Genomic DNA, 17930 nt, shown 5'->3' with positions numbered 1-17930 from the left:
TCTCTCCATTCTAGCCTATGTGTTTTGGGCACCACTTTGAACTCTGCACCTGACCGGCCCTGAGCTGCTGGTGTGGTGACTTTGGGGTTGCTCTGAACCCCCAACGGTGGGCTACCTTGGACCAAGAACTAAGCCCTGTAAGTGTCTTACTTACCTGGTTAACCTAACAAATACTTACCTCCCCTAGGAACTGTGAAAATTGCACTAAGTGTCCACTTTTAAAACAGCTATTTGTGAATAACTTGAAAAGTATACATGCAATTTTGATGATTTGAAGTTCCTAAAGTACTTACCTGCAATACCTTTCGAATGAGATATTACATGTAGAATTTGAACCTGTGGTTCTTAAAATAAACTAAGAAAAGATATTTTTCTGTACAAAAACGTATTGGCTGGATTTGTCTCTGAGTGTGTGTACCTCATTTATTGTCTATGTGTATGTACAACAAATGCTTAACACTACTCCTTGGATAAGCCTATTGCTCGACCACACTACCACAAAATAGAGCATTAGTATTATCTCTTTTTGCCACTATCTTACCTCTAAGGGGAACCCTTGGACTCTGTGCATACTATTCCTTACTTTGAAATAGTGCATACAGAGCCAACTTCCTACAGCACCTTTGAGAGGTCGGTTGAAGGCACTCAACTGTCACCACTTAATCTCCAAGCATGGAGGTGTAGGTTGGGGATGGTTTGGATGTGGGACCCTGTCCTGCTGCTGTGACTGGAGATCCTCCCGAAGTGGCAGCCTTATCAGGGGACAAATGCTCATGCTCTGGAGTTTGGGATACAATACTTCCTGTAAAGAAATGGCTCCCTGTTGCAGTTACCCCCCACTTTTTGCCTGATACTGATGCTGACTTGACTGAGAAGTGTGCTGGGACCCTGCTAACCAGGCCCCAGCACCAGTGTTCTTTCACCTAAAATGTACCATTGTTTCCACAATTGGCACGACCCTGGCACCTAGGTAAGTCCCTTGTAACTGGTACCCCTGGTACCAAGGGCCCTGATGCCAGGGAAGGTCTCTAAGGGCTGCAGCATGTCTTATGCCACCCTAGGGACCCCTCACTCAGCACAGACACACTGCTTGCCAGCTTGTGTGTGCTGATGGGGAGAAAATGACTAAGTCGACATGGCACTCCCCTCAGGGTGCCATGCCAACCTCCCACTGCCTGTGGCATAGGTAAGTCACCCCTCTAGTAGGCCTTACAGCCCTAAGGCAGGGTGCACTATACCACAGGTGAGGGCATATGTGCATGAGCACTATGCCCCTACAGTGTCTAAGCAAAACCTTAGACATTGTAAGTGCAGGGTAGCCATAAGAGTATATGGGCTGGGAGTCTGTCAAAAACGAACTCCACAGCTCCATAATGGCTACACTGAATACTGGGAAGTTTAGTATCAAACTTCTCAGAATAATAAACCCACACTGATGCCAGTGTTGGATTTATTAAAAAATGCACACAGAGGGCATCTTAGAGATACCCCCTGTATTTTACCCAATTGTTCAGTGCAGGACTGACTGGTCTGTGCCAGCCTGCTGCTGAGAGACGAGTGTCTGACCTCATGCGGTGAGAGCCTTTGTGCTCTCTGAGGACAGAAACAAAGCCTGCTCTGGGTGGAGGTGCTTCACACCTCCCCCCTGCAGGAACTGTAACACCTAGCAGTGAGCTTCAAAGGCTCAAGCTTCGTGTTACAATGCCCCAGGGCACTCCAGCTAGTGGAGATGCCCGCCTCCTGGACCCAGCCCCCACTTTTGGCGGCAAGTCCAGGAGAGATAATGAGAAAAACAAGGAGTCGTCACTGGCCAGTCAGGACAGCCCCTAAGGTGTCCTGAGCTGAGGTGACTCTGACTTTTAGAAATCCTCCATCTTGTAGAAGGAGGATTCCCCCAATAGGGATAGGAATGTGACCCCCTCCCCTTGGGAGGAGGCACAAAGAGGGTGTACCCACCCTCAGGGCTAGTAGCCATTGGCTACTAACCCCCCAGACCTAAACACGCCCTTAAATTTAGTATTTAAGGGCTTCCCTGAACCTAAAGATTTAGATTCCTGCAACAACAAGAAGAAGGACTGCCTAGCTGAAAACCCCTGCAGAGGAAGACCAGAAGACAACAACTGCCTTGGCTCCAGAAACTCACCGGCCTGTCTCCTGCCTTCCAAAGAACTCTGCTCCAGCGACGCCTTCCAAAGGGACCAGCGACCTCTGAATCCTCTGAGGACTGCCCTGCTTCGACGACGACAAGAAACTCCCGAGGACAGCGGACCTGCTCCAAAAAGACTGCAACTTTATCCAAAGGAGCAGCTTTAAAGAACCCTGCAATCTCCCAGCAAGAAGCGTGAGACTTGCAACACTGCACCCGGCGACCCCGACTCGGCTGGTGGAGAACCAACACCTCAGGGAGGACCCCCGGACTACTCTACGACTGTGAGTACCAAAACCTGTCCCCCCTGAGCCCCCACAGCGCCGCCTGCAGAGGGAATCCCGAGGCTTCCCCTGACCGCGACTCTCTGAAACCTAAGTCCCGACGCCTGGAAAAGACCCTGCACCCGCAGCCCCCAGGACCTGAAGGACCGGACTTTCACTGCAGAAGTGACCCCCAGGAGTCCCTCTCCCTTGCCCAAGTGGAGGTTTCCCCGAGGAAGCCCCCCCTTGCCTGCCTGCAGCGCTAAAGAGATCCCTTGATCTCTCATTGACTTCCATTGCGAACCCGACACTTGTTCTAACACTGCACCCGGCCGCCCCCGCGCCGCTGAGGGTGAAATTTCTGTGTGGGCTTGTGTCCCCCCCGGTGCCCTACAAAACCCCCCTGGTCTGCCCTCCGAAGACGCGGGTACTTACCTGCTGGCAGACTGGAACCGGGGCACCCCCTTCTCTCCATTGAAGCCTATGCGTTTTGGGCACCACTTTGAACTCTGCACCTGTCCGGCCCTGAGCTGCTGGTGTGGTAACTTTGGGGTTGCTCTGAACCCCCAACGGTGGGCTACCTTGGACCAAGAACTGAACCCTGTAAGTGTCTTACTTACCTGGTAAAACTAACAAAAACTTACCTCCCCCAGGAACTGTGAAAATTGCACTAAGTGTCCACTTTTAAAATAGCTATTTGTGAATAACTTGAAAAGTATACATGCAATTGAAATTATTCAAAGTTCCTAATGTACTTACCTGCAATACCTTTCAAACAAGATATTACATGTTAAATTTGAACCTGTGGTTCTTAAAATAAACTAAGAAAATATATTTTTCTATAACAAAACCTATTGGCTGGATTTGTCTCTGAGTGTGTGTAAGGAAATGCCTCCTTGGCATGGTTGCCCCCTGACTTTTTGCCTTTGCTGATGCTATGTTTACAATTGAAAGTGTGCTGAGGCCTGCTAACCAGGCCCCAGCACCAGTGTTCTTTCCCTAACCTGTACTTTTGTATCCACAATTGGCAGACCCTGGCATCCTGATAAGTCCCTTGTAACTGGTACTTCTAGTACCAAGGGCCCTGATGCCAAGGAAGGTCTCTAAGGGCTGCAGCATGTCTTATGCCACCCTGGAGACCTCTCACTCAGCACAGACACTCTGCTTGCCAGCTTGTGTGTGCTAGTGAGGACAAAACGAGTAAGTCGACATGGCACTCCCCTCAGGGTGCCATGCCAGCCTCTCACTGCCTATGCAGTATAGGTAAGACACCCCTCTAGCAGGCCTTACAGCCCTAAGGCAGGGTGCACTATACCATAGGTGAGGGTACCAGTGCATGAGCATGGTACCCCTACAGTGTCTAAACAAAACCTTAGACATTGTAAGTGCAGGGTAGCCATAAGAGTATATGGTCTGGGAGTCTGTCAAACACGAACTCCACAGCACCATAATGGCTACACTGAAAACTGGGAAGTTTGGTATCAAACTTCTCAGCACAATAAATGCACACTGATGCCAGTGTACATTTTATTGTAAAATACACCCCAGAGGGCACCTTAGAGGTGCCCCCTGAAACTTAACCGACTATCTGTGTAGGCTGACTAGTTTTAGCAGCCTGCCACAAACCGAGACATGTTGCTGGCCCCATGGGGAGAGTGCCTTTGTCACTCTGAGGCCAGTAACAAAGCCTGCACTGGGTGGAGATGCTAACACCTCCCCCAGGCAGGAATTGTCACACCTGGCGGTGAGCCTCAAAGGCTCACCTCCTTTGTGCCAACCCAGCAGGACACTCCAGCTAGTGAAGTTGCCCGCCCCCTCCGGCCAGGCCCCACTTTTGGCGGCAAGGCCGGAGAAGATAATGAGAAAAACGAGGAGGAGTCACTGACCAGTCAGGACAGCCCCTAAGGTGTCCTGAGCTGAGGTGACTCTAACTTTTAGAAATCCTCCATCTTGCAGATGGAGGATTCCCCCAATAGGGTTAGGAATGTGACCCCCTCCCCTTGGGAGGAGGCACAAAGAGGGTGTACCCACCCTCAGGGCTAGTAGCCATTGGCTACTAACACCCCAGACCTAAACACGCCCTTAAATTTAGTATTTAAGGGCTACCCTGAACCCTAGAAAATTAGATTCCTGCAACTACAAGAAGAAGGACTGCCTAGCTGAAAACCCCTGCAGCGGAAGACCAGAAGACGACAACTGCCTTGGCTCCAGAAACTCACCGGCCTGTCTCCTGCCTTCCAAAGATCCTGCTCCAGCGACGCCTTCCAAAGGGACCAGCGACCTCGACATCCTCTGAGGACTGCCCCTGCTTCGAAAAGACAAGAAACTCCCGAGGACAGCGGACCTGCTCCAAGAAAGGCTGCAACTTTGTTTCCAGCAGCCTTGAAAGAACCCTGCAAGCTCCCCGCAAGAAGCGTGAGACTTGCAACACTGCACCCGGCGACCCCGACTCGGCTGGTGGAGATCCGACACCTCAGGAGGGACCCCAGGACTACTCTGATACTGTGAGTACCAAAACCTGTCCCCCCTGAGCCCCCACAGCGCCGCCTGCAGAGGGAATCCCGAGGCTTCCCCTGACCGCGACTCCTTGAACCTAAAGTCCCGACGCCTGGGAGAGACCCTGCACCCGCAGCCCCCAGGACCTGAAGGACCGGACTTTCACTGGAGAAGTGACCCCCAGGAGTCCCTCTCCCTTGCCCAAGTGGAGGTTTCCCCGAGGAACCCCCCCCTTGCCTGCCTGCAGCGCTGAAGAGATCCCGAGATCTCTCATAGACTAACATTGCGAACCCGACGCTTGTTTCTACACTGCACCCGGCCGCCCCCGCGCTGCTGAGGGTGAAATTTCTGTGTGGGCTTGTGTCCCCCCCGGTGCCCTACAAAACCCCCCTGGTCTGCCCTCCGAAGACGCGGGTACTTACCTGCAAGCAGACCGGAACCGGGGCACCCCCTTCTCTCCATTCTAGCCTAGGTGTTTTGGGCACCACTTTGAACTCTGCACCTGACCGGCCCTGAGCTGCTGGTGTGGTGACTTTGGGGTTGCTCTGAACCCCCAACGGTGGGCTACCTTGGACCAAGAACTGAACCCTGTAAGTGTCTTACTTACCTGGTAAAACTAACCAAAACTTACCTCCCCTAGGAACTGTGAAAATTGCACTAAGTGTCCACTTTTAAAACAGCTATTTGTCAATAACTTGGAAAGTATACATGCAATTTTTATGATTTGAAGTTCCTAAAGTACTTACCTACAATACCTTTCAAATGAGATATTACATGTAGAATTTGAACCTGTGGTTCTTAAAATAAACTAAGAAAAGATATTTTTCTATAACAAAACCTATTGGCTGGATTTGTCTCTGAGTGTGTGTACCTCATTTATTGTCTATGTGTATGTACAACAAATGCTTAACACTACTCCTTGGATAAGCCTACTGCTCGACCACACTACCACAAAATAGAGCATTAGTATTATCTATTTTTACCACTATTTTACCTCTAAGGGGAACCCTTGGACTCTGTGCATGCTATTCCTTACTTTGAAATAGCACATACAGAGCCAACTTCCTACAGTGTGTGTACCTCATTTATTGTCTATGTGTATGTACAACAAATGCTTAACACTACTCCTTGGATAAGCCTACTGCTCGACCACACTACCACAAAATAGAGCATTAGTATCATCTCTTTTTACCACTATTTTACCTCTAAGGGGAACCCTTGGACTCTGTGCATGCTATTCCTTACTTTGAAATAGCACATACAGAGCCAACTTCCTACACTTCCCGAGTCCAGTCCTGAACCACTAGGATAACTTGAGCCCAGTTGGTCTTGACCATCCAGAGCTCAGGCCGGAGATGTTTTGCCATGTGGGAGCCCTAAGTTCCACTCGACATGGAACCCATGTCTGAGCGAGAGATGTCTTAGAAAGTCCAACATGCAGAATTGCTGACATTGCATCTTCTCAGCGGTGGCAAAGAGATCGAGGCAGGATTATCCCCATTCATTGAGAAAATCCTGTATCATCTCTGTATTTATCTGCCATTCATGATCTGCAAGGCATTGGCAGCTTAGTTCATCTGCTCTGGTGTTCATGAAACCCACTAGGTGGTAACTCACCAGAAGAATTCCTTGGCTATCCAGCCATATCCAGGGAAGCAGACAGAGCCTTACAGCCCCACCCGCCCTCCTTGTTGCATTTACCACATGTTGGTGGTTTTGTCCTTGAGCACCTGTACCAGCTTTCCTTTGATGATGGAGGGCAGGAAAGCTTTCAACGCCAAGCGGATGGCTCTCAGCTCCTGGAGCTGGACTTGTGTTGAAAACCAGATGCTTCTGATCTTCACCTTTGCCAGATGGCCATCCCAACCCAGAAGTGATGCATCGGTCACCGCTGTGGGTGAGGTAAGGAGAAGTGTTTGCCACTGACCCAGTCATGGTCCTGCAGCCACCACTAGAAATGGTCCCTGAGATCCAGGACAAAGGTTGAAGTATTGGGATCGTAGCCCGAATGTCCTGGATTCTGTGCCTCCGGGATACAGGTGAAAGACTATACTGTGTACAAAATGACTCTGATGAAGGTAAGTGCTTGTGAAGGAGTCTGGTATGATACATTGCTAAAGTACCCCAAGGATGTCAGGAGGTTTGCCGTAGTCTGGAGATAGGTGACAGCTGCCAGTGGCAAGCCTGCCTTTAACAGCCAGTCATCCAGATAGGGGAAGACTTGGACCTCTGACCCCTGAAGATGTGTTGCAACCACTGCCATGACTTTAGTGAACACCCGAAGGGTGCTGTTAAGTTCAAAATGGAGCACAGCAAACCAAACATGCTTGTAACGTTTGTGGTCCTGCAGGATGGGAATGTGATAATAAGCGTCCTGCAGGCCCAGCACTGTCATCCAGTTTCCAGGGTTGAGATCAGATGAGACCCGAGTCAGGGTGAGCACCTTGCACTTGTCTTTTCGCAGAAAGGCAATGAGAGAGCAAAGATCTAATATGGAACAAGACCTCTGTCCTTTTTTGGTCTCCAGGAAGTAGTGAGAGTAACAGCTAAGACCAACATCTGGCTCCAGTACCCTCTCTATGACTCCTTTGGCCAAAAGAGCCTGCATTTCCTGCTGTAAGAGAGGCAGATGGTTCTCCATCAGGCAGTCTGAGGCTAGTGGAAAGTGTGGTGGGGTTTGAGAAATGGTACTCGGTGGAACAGTTTGCAAGACTCACTTGCCTGAAGTTATCGTCTGCCTCCAAAAGGGTTTCCAGGTGCCAGCAAGGACATGCAAAAGAGGCCTGCGGATACAGCAGCTAGAGAGGCGGAAGGTGATGCTCTGCACTGTTCTTGTTACCCTCTCCTTTAGGAACAATGGCTGTGGCCAGGAAAGTGATGGGGTGATTGGTGCACTGGCTGAGCCTGTTGGCATTACTGGAAACCCCTACCATAGCCACAGAGGGGGGTAAAATTGTAGATGCGGCTGGTGGGTTGGAGCAGAGAGGCCCAGTGAGTGCCTTGTGGCCTTGCTATCTTTGAAGCACTCTAAGGGATGAGTCTGCTTTTTCCCTGAAAAAGATGAGTGTTTAAGTAGCGTGTCCATAAGGCTAGCCTGGACACCCCCAGTAAACCCGGTGGGTCACGCCGTGCCCACGTAAAGCCATGATAGTGCAGATAGCACTTCTCAGCAAGTCTGTGGTATTAACCCCAGCGCGAATTGTGAATTTAGCCACATAATGTCCTACCTAAGAAAATATGAAACCGGCTTCTTGGGATACCGAGTCCTACGAGGCGTGAGAGTAGCAGCCCAGGAAGCAGCTGACATTTACAGAGTGAAGTGCCAAGTTGTCAAGGAGAACAATATGTTACCAAAGATTTCTATCCTCTTCGATTCACCTGGCTGGAGTGGGCATTGTTTTTGAATTTATCTTACTGGCCAAAGCATGAACCTCAAGGCTCTCGGCACAGGGTGCTGAGTAAGAAAAGTCTGTATTGCCCAGAACAAGACGGTGGCACCTGGCAATCTGTCAATTAACAGGTGGACCTGAACAGGGTTTGGCCCAGGTCTCCATAAGGTTGTCAGTCATACACTTATTGAACAGAAGAAGAGGCTCCGAACGTGTTTCACCAGGCTGAAGTACCTAAGTCAAGATGTTGTTTTTAACATCCTGAGTAAGAAGCTGAAGGCCGAGAACTTCCACCACCCTTCATGCAGCTATGGATGAGTAGGTCCTGCCCTCAGTGGCAGGCCCTGTGGGAGAAAGTACTGCAATGTCCAGGAAGATATCCAGACTGCTGGCATCTTGGAGATATTTGTACCTGTTGTCTTCTTGATATGGCTGGGCAATCTCATTCCCAACATCATAGCCCCCATTATCATTGAGTCTGTGCCACATAATTCATAAAGGACATGAGGCCATCGAGAAGGCACCATTTCTGTCAGCGACTCAATTTAACTGCAGATTCCTCACCACCCCTCCAACTCCCTGTTCCATGAACTGGCCTCATTCATTTAATACGTTTCCGACTTAGAGATCTGCACACTTGTCATGATTGATGTGATTTGGAATCAGTGAGTGCAGATGGGTAAAAAGCGACTAATAGTGTGCATGATTGGCCTCTATATAGGCCTGCACCCATCTCATCTGAAATCTTCCAGAACCAGTCTCATGCCTGGGAGTACCAAAAAAGTGAGGAATCTGCAGTAAGACAAATCTGTAGCTTAAAGAGTGTTACTGAGGAGAAGTAACTTGTTTTTTACGAGTTAGAAGATGTTAGGAAGACATCAGAGTGCTTCCTTGTTTGTAGTTCGGGCAATCGGTGTCTGGGAATTCTCCTTTGTTTTTAAATTGTATGAACTGGAACACAAGGGAATTTTAGGTTTGTCTACAAAGGTACCGACACAGTTTCTCATGGGCAAGATTTCCTAAAGTGGGCTTAAGATGCAACTTCTGTGGGCCTATCAAAAGATGAAAAATGTGTCTTCTCCCACACATATCCCAAGTGTTGGTATCTTGAGATTAACTTAAATGATAAGGCCTGTTTTACCAAGCTGCAACATAGATGAAGTAGGTAGTTGCTGTAGGAAGCTGACTATGCATTGTATTAAATGTAGGGATACACTATGCCTTCCTTCACTGGCTGACCTAAGGGTGTCTCAAAGACATTTACTGAGCTGAGGAGGTCACGCCCACAGGAGCTGTGACTTCTTTTCCCCGGCAAAGTTCAGCTCAGGTGGCCAGGAGCCTGCGCAAATAGCGCATGTCTAGCTCCTGGCTGTTTGACCTGAAAATGAAGAGTGTCTGTCAGACTGACCTATGTGCAGCCAGACAGACACTCTTCTTGACGGGCAAAAGGCGAGTGGACTGGCCCATCAGCCGCAAAGGATGGGCTGCGGCTGGTTGTGTCCATTTCATTTGAGAATCTCTAAAATTGATGTGGAAAGGACGTCAGCACTTCACATGCTCTGGAATGAGCTTTCAGAAAACCTATTAATGATTATACAGCTGCATGGTTTTCATCACAGTCTTCATTGTGAGGAAAGCACTTAATCTGTAAGTGCCTGTTCATTCTATGTGAACACTCAAGTCAAGGTGGATAGAAAATTATTAGAATGAGCTCACACATTTCCTCACAAATCTCTTTTTCTCCCCATAGGTGAGGCAGCTGCAAGAGGATGCTGCACGGCTTCAGGCTGCCTATGCTGGAGACAAGGCTGATGACATTCAGAAGAGGGAGAACGAAGTTTTGGAGGCCTGGAAAGCATTATTGGATGCCTGTGAGGGTCGCAGAGCTACATTGGTAGACACAGGGGACAAATTCCGTTTCTTCAGTATGGTGCGTGATCTCATGCTTTGGATGGAGGATGTTATTCGTCAGATAGAGGCCCAAGAAAAGCCAAGGTAACCAGTTTAGGACGTGTTATGTGGATTAACATTTTGATGTCAAGGAGGCGCTATGAATTGCTTTCATTTTCAGCATTTACTGCTCAGTTAGCTTGGCTTCAAAGCATCATGGCCCCCAAACATATATTTGTTTTCTAATCCGTTCATTTTCCAGTCCTTCCTGCTCTTCTGAGTGTAACCTTTGAACCTTAAAAATCTGAATTGCGCTAGTTATTTTTACTGTTTAATGTTAGCCTCTTAATGAATTTGAACTATTTAGAGCTAGTCTTACCCACTTGTGAGACTTCTGGCTTCCTGACGTAAGCAGCTATTTTATTGTATTGTATTAGCAAGCCGTAAAGCACTTTATGGATGGTTAGGTAAGAAGTTAGGCAATTTGTTTTGTGTGTTTGATGATCTTATGCTGTATTCAGGGTGTTATATGTAGGGATAATTTTTGTGTTGTGCTGGAGATTCGTAGATATGTTATGAACTTGTTGCAGCAAGCGGCTAGCTTTGACCAAACATGACCTGAAGCACAAAGCCATGTGAGGTGATAAAGTAGCATTTGCACATACCTGTCATAATTACCTTGGTGAGTTTACATCTTCTGACATCTTCTGTCAACAGAGTATGTTGATTCAAGAAATGGGGCTAGCTCCATTGCATCTGCAACTGTGAATCCCCCTCTGCCCCCCACACCTCCAGGATGATCATAAAACACTTTTGTGGTTCTTCTTACTGGCCCACCGAGTAGTAGTGCTGGCGCAACCTAAGGTTAACCAGAGACACCACAGTAGATAGTCTATGGATTGACTAGATCTATGAGTTGCAGCACAAGACTTAAAGACATACAGTAGTGGGTCTCTGGTAGCAAACCAGAAGTGGACATGGCACATGCCAAGAATAATAAGAGACAGCAAAGTAGTGAGTCTAAGGAGTAGAGGTGGCACAGCACAGGAATGACTACAGGCACCACCACAGTAGTGTATTTAAGTGGCCATGTTGCTCTTGGTGGCGGTGACTTTAAGTACCACATTCACCTCAGTACTGGTACTAGGAGATGAGACGATAAACAGTAGGATTATGGAAGAAACTGATAGTCATATATTTGTAGCATGTGTGTTTGTAGATATGCGTGCATTGCATACTCCTGCAATCTAGTTGGACATTACAAGTACAGGTCGTTTTTCATCGAAGAAAGTTCAAGTCACAAGATGTGGAGTGACTCCTCCCTTAGCCTACAATATGCATGGGCATCAATTCCACCCTTTAAGTGTTTGGATGCAGTAAGCCCTGGTTCTTACACCACTTGCTTGTGATGACTTGAGGCCCTACTTCAGTTCGTTGGTTCCAGGGAAAGAAAGGAATTATGTTTGCTAGCTACACCTAGAATCCATGTGATTGGTTTTATGACAGGATACACTCTACCCGATCTCCTTTAAGATACTGAGAACTTTGTCTTTGAGAATCTCTGCAGATGGAGCAAACTCACTTTCGATTCTTCCCACACTGTAACACGAAATACACTTAGGCTGATCATGACTAGGTCTGTAAATTAGGGCTCTCTCCTGAGCATGAGGAGTCGACATGCAATTTCTGTCTTACCTTCCATTGCAAGACTATGCTGGTGTACTATACCGAAAGACACTGGGCACACTTAAAGATGCATTTGCATCTCTCCAGGGAACAGAATCCCCTTGATGTTGAGGAATAAATGGTGGGAGTGAGGAAGTTGGAGCACACCCTTTGGAGTCAACACCGGCAAGACCACATACAAAGAAAATCCCTAGGTCCATGCAAACCTACCTCAGCCATGGGGTGAAGATGCAGTCACATAAACTGTCCTACTCCTAGGGAGAGCATCACTCCAGAGAGAATCTAACATCAAGCTCTGAACTGCCACCGCTGCTCTTGGGCTCTGGTCAGAGCCAAGCAAAAGCTTCCGAGAAGAGAGACTATACCATCCATACCATACCTTGACACCTTTCAGCTGAAGAGGAACAAGCCTTCAAAGCCAAAAATACTGCATCCAAGTTCAGAGCCAAAAGCAAAGCCGAAACCCCCCTCAGTGCCACTGCCTTAACCTCAGAGGCTCCCATCCTTAGGAGATTGGCTGAGGCAATTAATGCCAGAAAGAAGCATCTCCTTATTCATCCTGAGCCAGGCAAAAGTTTACAAGGCCTCCTCTGGCAATGCCAGTTTCCACTCAGCCTACCACTCCAAAGATGAGGAGGCTGACATTCAAGGAGGAACTAGAGTATGAAGCACCTCAATACCCAGTCCCTAAACACACAGGGATCAAGTAACTCCCTCACCTGCTCCACCTAAACCCGCCATACCCAAGCAGGCAGCATCCACTTCACCTTTGCTATCACCACAGCTACTCACCAAAGACTAGACAGAGGTGTGCCCTGTCCCCCCTGCTATTTGCTGTATACATGGAGTCTCTGGCAATCGTAATTACATTAAAAAATACATTAAATCAGTGGCCATTGTCAAAGAGGAACACAAAATCTACCTGTACGCAGAGTGTCTTAACAACAGTAATTGATCCAGTCTACTCCCCTTCTGGATGAGTTGTCTAGTCTTCTAAAGTCTCTCCTCTTGAAGGTATCCCCCTCTCACCTAGGCAAGCATACAATAAATGGGCACACTATCCTCTAGTTTGAGCTAACAAATCTATCTCTGGGAGTTAAGATGTATGCTTCTCTGGAAGACACAGCCCATGTAAATTAGTTAGACCTAAAGTCTCTATGGTTTGAGTTTCAAAGATGGTATATCAAATGGGGCCCCAGAAGAAATCCAAAGCACAAAAAGTAACTTGATATGGAGAGGCAAGGAAGCTAGACTTCCAAAGAGAATGATATATGCCTCCCACATCCAAAGGTGGCCATGGATATATCACGCATGATAACTAGTATCATGCAACTGAGCTTGGATACATCGTAGAGAAATCCTGGTGTTTCGTGGATCAAGTCATTCTGCGCCCACAATGACCACATTTGGAAGATCCCATGGATACCTAGACACTCCTGTTCATGGGTCCATACTCCACCCTTGTTATATACAACTCTCTTGAGATACGATCATGTCTAGGAAGGGACTTTCTGCTTACCCATTCCTCATCCCTCCTATCATAAGAAATCCTGACTTCACCTCTGACATGAACTGTAGCCAGATTTTAGAATGGCAGAAGGAATTGTAAGAGATGTCAGTTTATATAACCTTCAGGATGTTAACGTGATCAAATGGGTTAGGTGGGACTATGACTGGCCTAAAAATGGGATACTATGATGTCCAGGTGAGATACTGGGCAAACCAGAGGGGCATGAAACCTAGGGCTTTCAGACACATGTCCACTTTTGAGAAGTAAATCTTTTGCAAAACTGATGACAGATGACTAATCTTTGTACTTTACAAAGCCCTGAACAATTAACTCATTAAGATGCTGACAGCAGGTCAGGTAAGGTAGGAGACTCCAAGTAGGTGGAAAAAAATATTAGCTAAGTCCCAGTTGAGTGCCTCTACCACTTTTAAAAGGGAGATGTTTACAAAATCAAAGTCATGACTGTAAAGAAATGGCTCCCTGTTGCAGTTACCCCCCACTTTTTGCCTGATACTGATGCTGACTTGACTGAGAAGTGTGCTGGGTCCCTGCTAACCAGGCCCCAGCACCAGTGTTCTTTCACCTAAAATGTACCATTGATCCCACAATTGGCACACCCTGGCATCCAGATAAGTCCCTTGTAACTGGTACCTCTGGTACCAAGGGCCCTGATGCCAGGGAAGGTCTCTAAGGGCTGCAGCATGCATTATGCCACCCTAGAGACCCCTCACTCAGCACAGCCACACTGCTTACAAGCCTGTGTGTGCTAGTGAGAACAAAATGAGTAAGTCGACATGGCACTCCCCTCAGGGTGCCATGCCAGCCTCTCACTGCCTATGCAGTATAGATAAGACACCCCTCTAGCAGGCCTTACAGCCCTAAGGCAGGGTGCACTATACCATAGGTGAGGGTACCAGTGCATGAGCATGGTACCCCTACAGTGTCTAAACAAAACCTTAGACATTGTAAGTGCAGGGTAGCCATAAGAGTATATGGTCTGGGAGTCTATCAAACACGAACTCCACAGCACCATAATGGCTACACTGAAAACTGGGAAGTTTGGTATCAAACTTCTCAGCACAATAAATGCACACTGATGCCAGTGTACATTTTATTGTAAAATACACCACAGAGGGCACCTTAGAGGTGCCCCCTGAAACTTAACCGACTGTCTGTGTAGGCTGACTAGTTCCAGCAGCCTGCCACACCAGAGACATGTTGCTGGCCCCATGGGGAGAGTGCCTTTGTCACTCTGAGGCCAGTAACAAAGCCTGCACTGGGTGGAGATGCTAACACCTCCCCCAGGCAGGAGCTGTGACACCTGGCGGTGAGCCTCAAAGGCTCACCCCTTTGTCACAGCCCAGCAGGGCACTCCAGCTTAGTGGAGTTGCCCGCCCCCTCCGGCCACGGCCCCCACTTTTGGCGGCAAGGCTGGAGGGAACAAAGAAAGCAACAAGGAGGAGTCACTGGCCAGTCAGGACAGCCCCTAAGGTGTCCTGAGCTGAGGTGACTCTGACTTTTAGAAATCCTCCATCTTGCAGATGGAGGATTCCCCCAATAGGGTTAGGATTGTGACCCCCTCCCCTTGGGAGGAGGCACAAAGAGGGTGTACCCACCCTCAGGGCTAGTAGCCATTGGCTACTAACCCCCCAGACCTAAACACGCCCTTAAATTTAGTATTTAAGGGCTACCCTGAACCCTAGAAAATTAGATTCCTGCAACTACAAGAAGGACTGCCTAGCTGAAAAACCCCTGCAGAGGAAGACCAGAAGACGACAACTGCCTTGGCTCCAGAAACTCACCGGCCTGTCTCCTGCCTTCCAAAGATCCTGCTCCAGCGACGCCTTCCAAAGGGACCAGCGACCTCGACATCCTCTGAGGACTGCCCCTGCTTCGAAAAGACAAGAAACTCCCGAGGACAGCGGACCTGCTCCAAGAAAGGCTGCAACTTTGTTTCCAGCAGCCTTGAAAGAACCCTGCAAGCTCCCCGCAAGAAGCGTGAGACTTGCAACACTGCACCCGGCGACCCCGACTCGGCTGGTGGAGATCCAACACCTCAGGAGGGACCCCAGGACTACTCTGATACTGTGAGTACCAAAACCTGTCCCCCCTGAGCCCCCACAGCGCCGCCTGCAGAGGGAATCCCGAGGCTTCCCCTGACCGCGACTCTTTGAATCCAAAGTCCCGACGCCTGGGAGAGACCCTGCACCCGCAGCCCCCAGGACCTGAAGGACCGGACTTTCACTGGAGAAGTGACCCCCAGGAGTCCCTCTCCCTTGCCCAAGTGGAGGCTTCCCCGAGGAATCCCCCCCCTTGCCTGCCTGCAGCGCTGAAGAGATCCCGAGATCTCTCATAGACTAACATTGCGAACCCGACGCTTGTTTCTACACTGCACCCGGCCGCCCCCGCGTTGCTGAGGGTGAAATTTCTGTGTGGGCTTGTGTCCCCCCCGGTGCCCTACAAAACCCCCCTGGTCTGCCCTCCGAAGACGCGGGTACTTACCTGCAAGCAGACCGGAACCGGGGCACCCCCTTCTCTCCATTCTAGCCTATGTGTTTTGGGCACCACTTTGAACTCTGCACCTGACCGGCCCTGAGCTGCTGGTGTGGTGACTTTGGGGTTGCTCTGAACCCCCAACGGTGGGCTACCTTGGACCAAGAACTGAACCCTGTAAGTGTCTTACTTACCTGGTTAACCTAACAAATACTTACCTCCCCTAGGAACTGTGAAAATTGCACTAAGTGTCCACTTTTAAAACAGCTATTTGTCAATAACTTGAAAAGTATACATGCAATTTTTATGATTTAAAGTTCCTAAAGTACTTACCTGCAATACCTTTCAAATGAGATATTACATGTAGAATTTGAACCTGTGGTTCTTAAAATAAACTAAGAAAAGATATTTTTCTATACAAAAACCTATTGGCTGGATTTGTCTCTGAGTGTGTGTACCTCATTTATTGTCTATGTGTATGTACAACAAATGCTTAACACTACTCTTTGGATAAGCCTACTGCTCGACCACACTACCACAAAATAGAGCATTAGTATTATCTATTTCTACCACTATTTTACCTCTAAGGGGAACCATTGGACTCTGTGCATGCTATTCCTTACTTTGAAATAGCACTTCAAAGAGTCGCCTCGGGATTCCCTCTGCAGGCGGCGCTGTGGGGGCTCAGGGGGGACAGGTTTTGGTACTCACAGTATCAGAGTAGTCCTGGGGTCCCTCCTGAGGTGTTGGATCGCCACCAGCCGAGTCGGGGTCGCCGGGTGCAGTGTTGCAAGTCTCACGCTTCTTGCGGGGAGCTTGCAGGGTTCTTTAAAGCTGCTGGAAACAAAGTTGCAGCTTTTCTTGGAGCAGGTCCGCTGTCCTCGGGAGTTTCTTGTCTTTTCGAAGTAGGGGCAGTCCTCAGAGGATGTCGAGGTCGCTGGTCCCTTTGGAAGGCGTCGCTGGAGCAGGATCTTTGGAAGGTAGGAGACAGGCCGGTGAGTTTCTGGAGCCAAGGCAGTTGTCGTCTTCTGGTCTTCCTCTGCAGGGGTTTTTCAGCTAGGCAGTCCTTCTTCTTGTAGTTGCAGGAATCTAATTTTCTAGGGTTCAGGGTAGCCCTTAAATACTAAATTTAAGGGCGTGTTTTAGGTCTGGGGGGATAGTAGCCAATGGCTACTAGCCCTGAGGGTGGGTACACCCTCTTTGTGCCTCCTCCCAAGGGGAGGGGGTCACAATCCTAACCCTATTGGGGGAATCCTCCATCTGCAAGATGGAGGATTTCTAAAAGTTAGTCACTTCAGCTCAGGACACCTTAGGGGCTGTCCTGACTGGCCAGTGACTCCTCCTTGTTTTTCTCATTATTTTCTCCAGCCTTGCCGCCAAAAGTGGGGCCTGGCCGGAGGGGGCGGGCAACTCCACTAGCTGGAGTGTCCTGCTGGGTTGGCACAAAGGAGGTGAGCCTTTGAGGCTCACCGCCAGGTGTGACAATTCCTGCCTGGGGGAGGTGTTAGCATCTCCACCCAGTGCAGGCTTTGTTACTGGCCTCAGAGTGACAAAGGCACTCTCCCCATGGGGCCAGCAACATGTCTCGGTTTGTGGCAGGCTGCTAAAACTAGTCAGCCTACACAGATAGTCGGTTAAGTTTCAGGGGGCACCTCTAAGGTGCCCTCTGGGGTGTATTTTACAATAAAATGTACACTGGCATCAGTGTGCATTTATTGTGCGGAGAAGTTTGATACCAAACTTCCCAGTTTTCAGTGTAGCCATTATGGTGCTGTGGAGTTCGTGTTTGACAAACTCCCAGACCATATACTCTTATGGCTACCCTGCACTTACAATGTCTAAGGTTTTGTTTAGACACTGTAGGGGTACCATGCTCATGCACTGGTACCCTCACCTATGGTATAGTGCACCCTGCCTTAGGGCTGTAAGGCCTGCTAGAGGGGTGTCTTACCTATACTGCATAGGCAGTGAGAGGCTGGCATGGCACCCTGAGGGGAGTGCCATGTCGACTTACTCGTTTTGTCCTCACTAGCACACACAAGCTGGCAAGCAGTGTG

At 48.8% G+C, this 17930-nt stretch overlaps 1 protein-coding gene across 4 annotated transcripts in view; it reads left to right on the top strand.

Moving 5' to 3' along the window:
• Window positions 1–17930, top strand: part of SPTBN1 (spectrin beta, non-erythrocytic 1) — a 502311-nt gene that overhangs the window by 393648 nt on the left and 90733 nt on the right. For all 4 annotated transcript variants that reach the window (XM_069234188.1, XM_069234189.1, XM_069234190.1 and 1 more), the window contains one exon: window positions 10045–10289. In XM_069234188.1, the coding sequence (XP_069090289.1) occupies window positions 10045–10289 (245 nt within the window). The remainder of the gene's footprint in view (window positions 1–10044; window positions 10290–17930) is intronic.

This window comes from Pleurodeles waltl, chromosome 5, assembly GCF_031143425.1.
Source record: "Pleurodeles waltl isolate 20211129_DDA chromosome 5, aPleWal1.hap1.20221129, whole genome shotgun sequence".
NCBI classification, from domain to species: domain Eukaryota; kingdom Metazoa; phylum Chordata; class Amphibia; order Caudata; family Salamandridae; genus Pleurodeles; species Pleurodeles waltl.
Note: the sequence above shows the minus strand (reverse complement) of the source record. Positions and strands in the feature narration are given on the sequence as shown.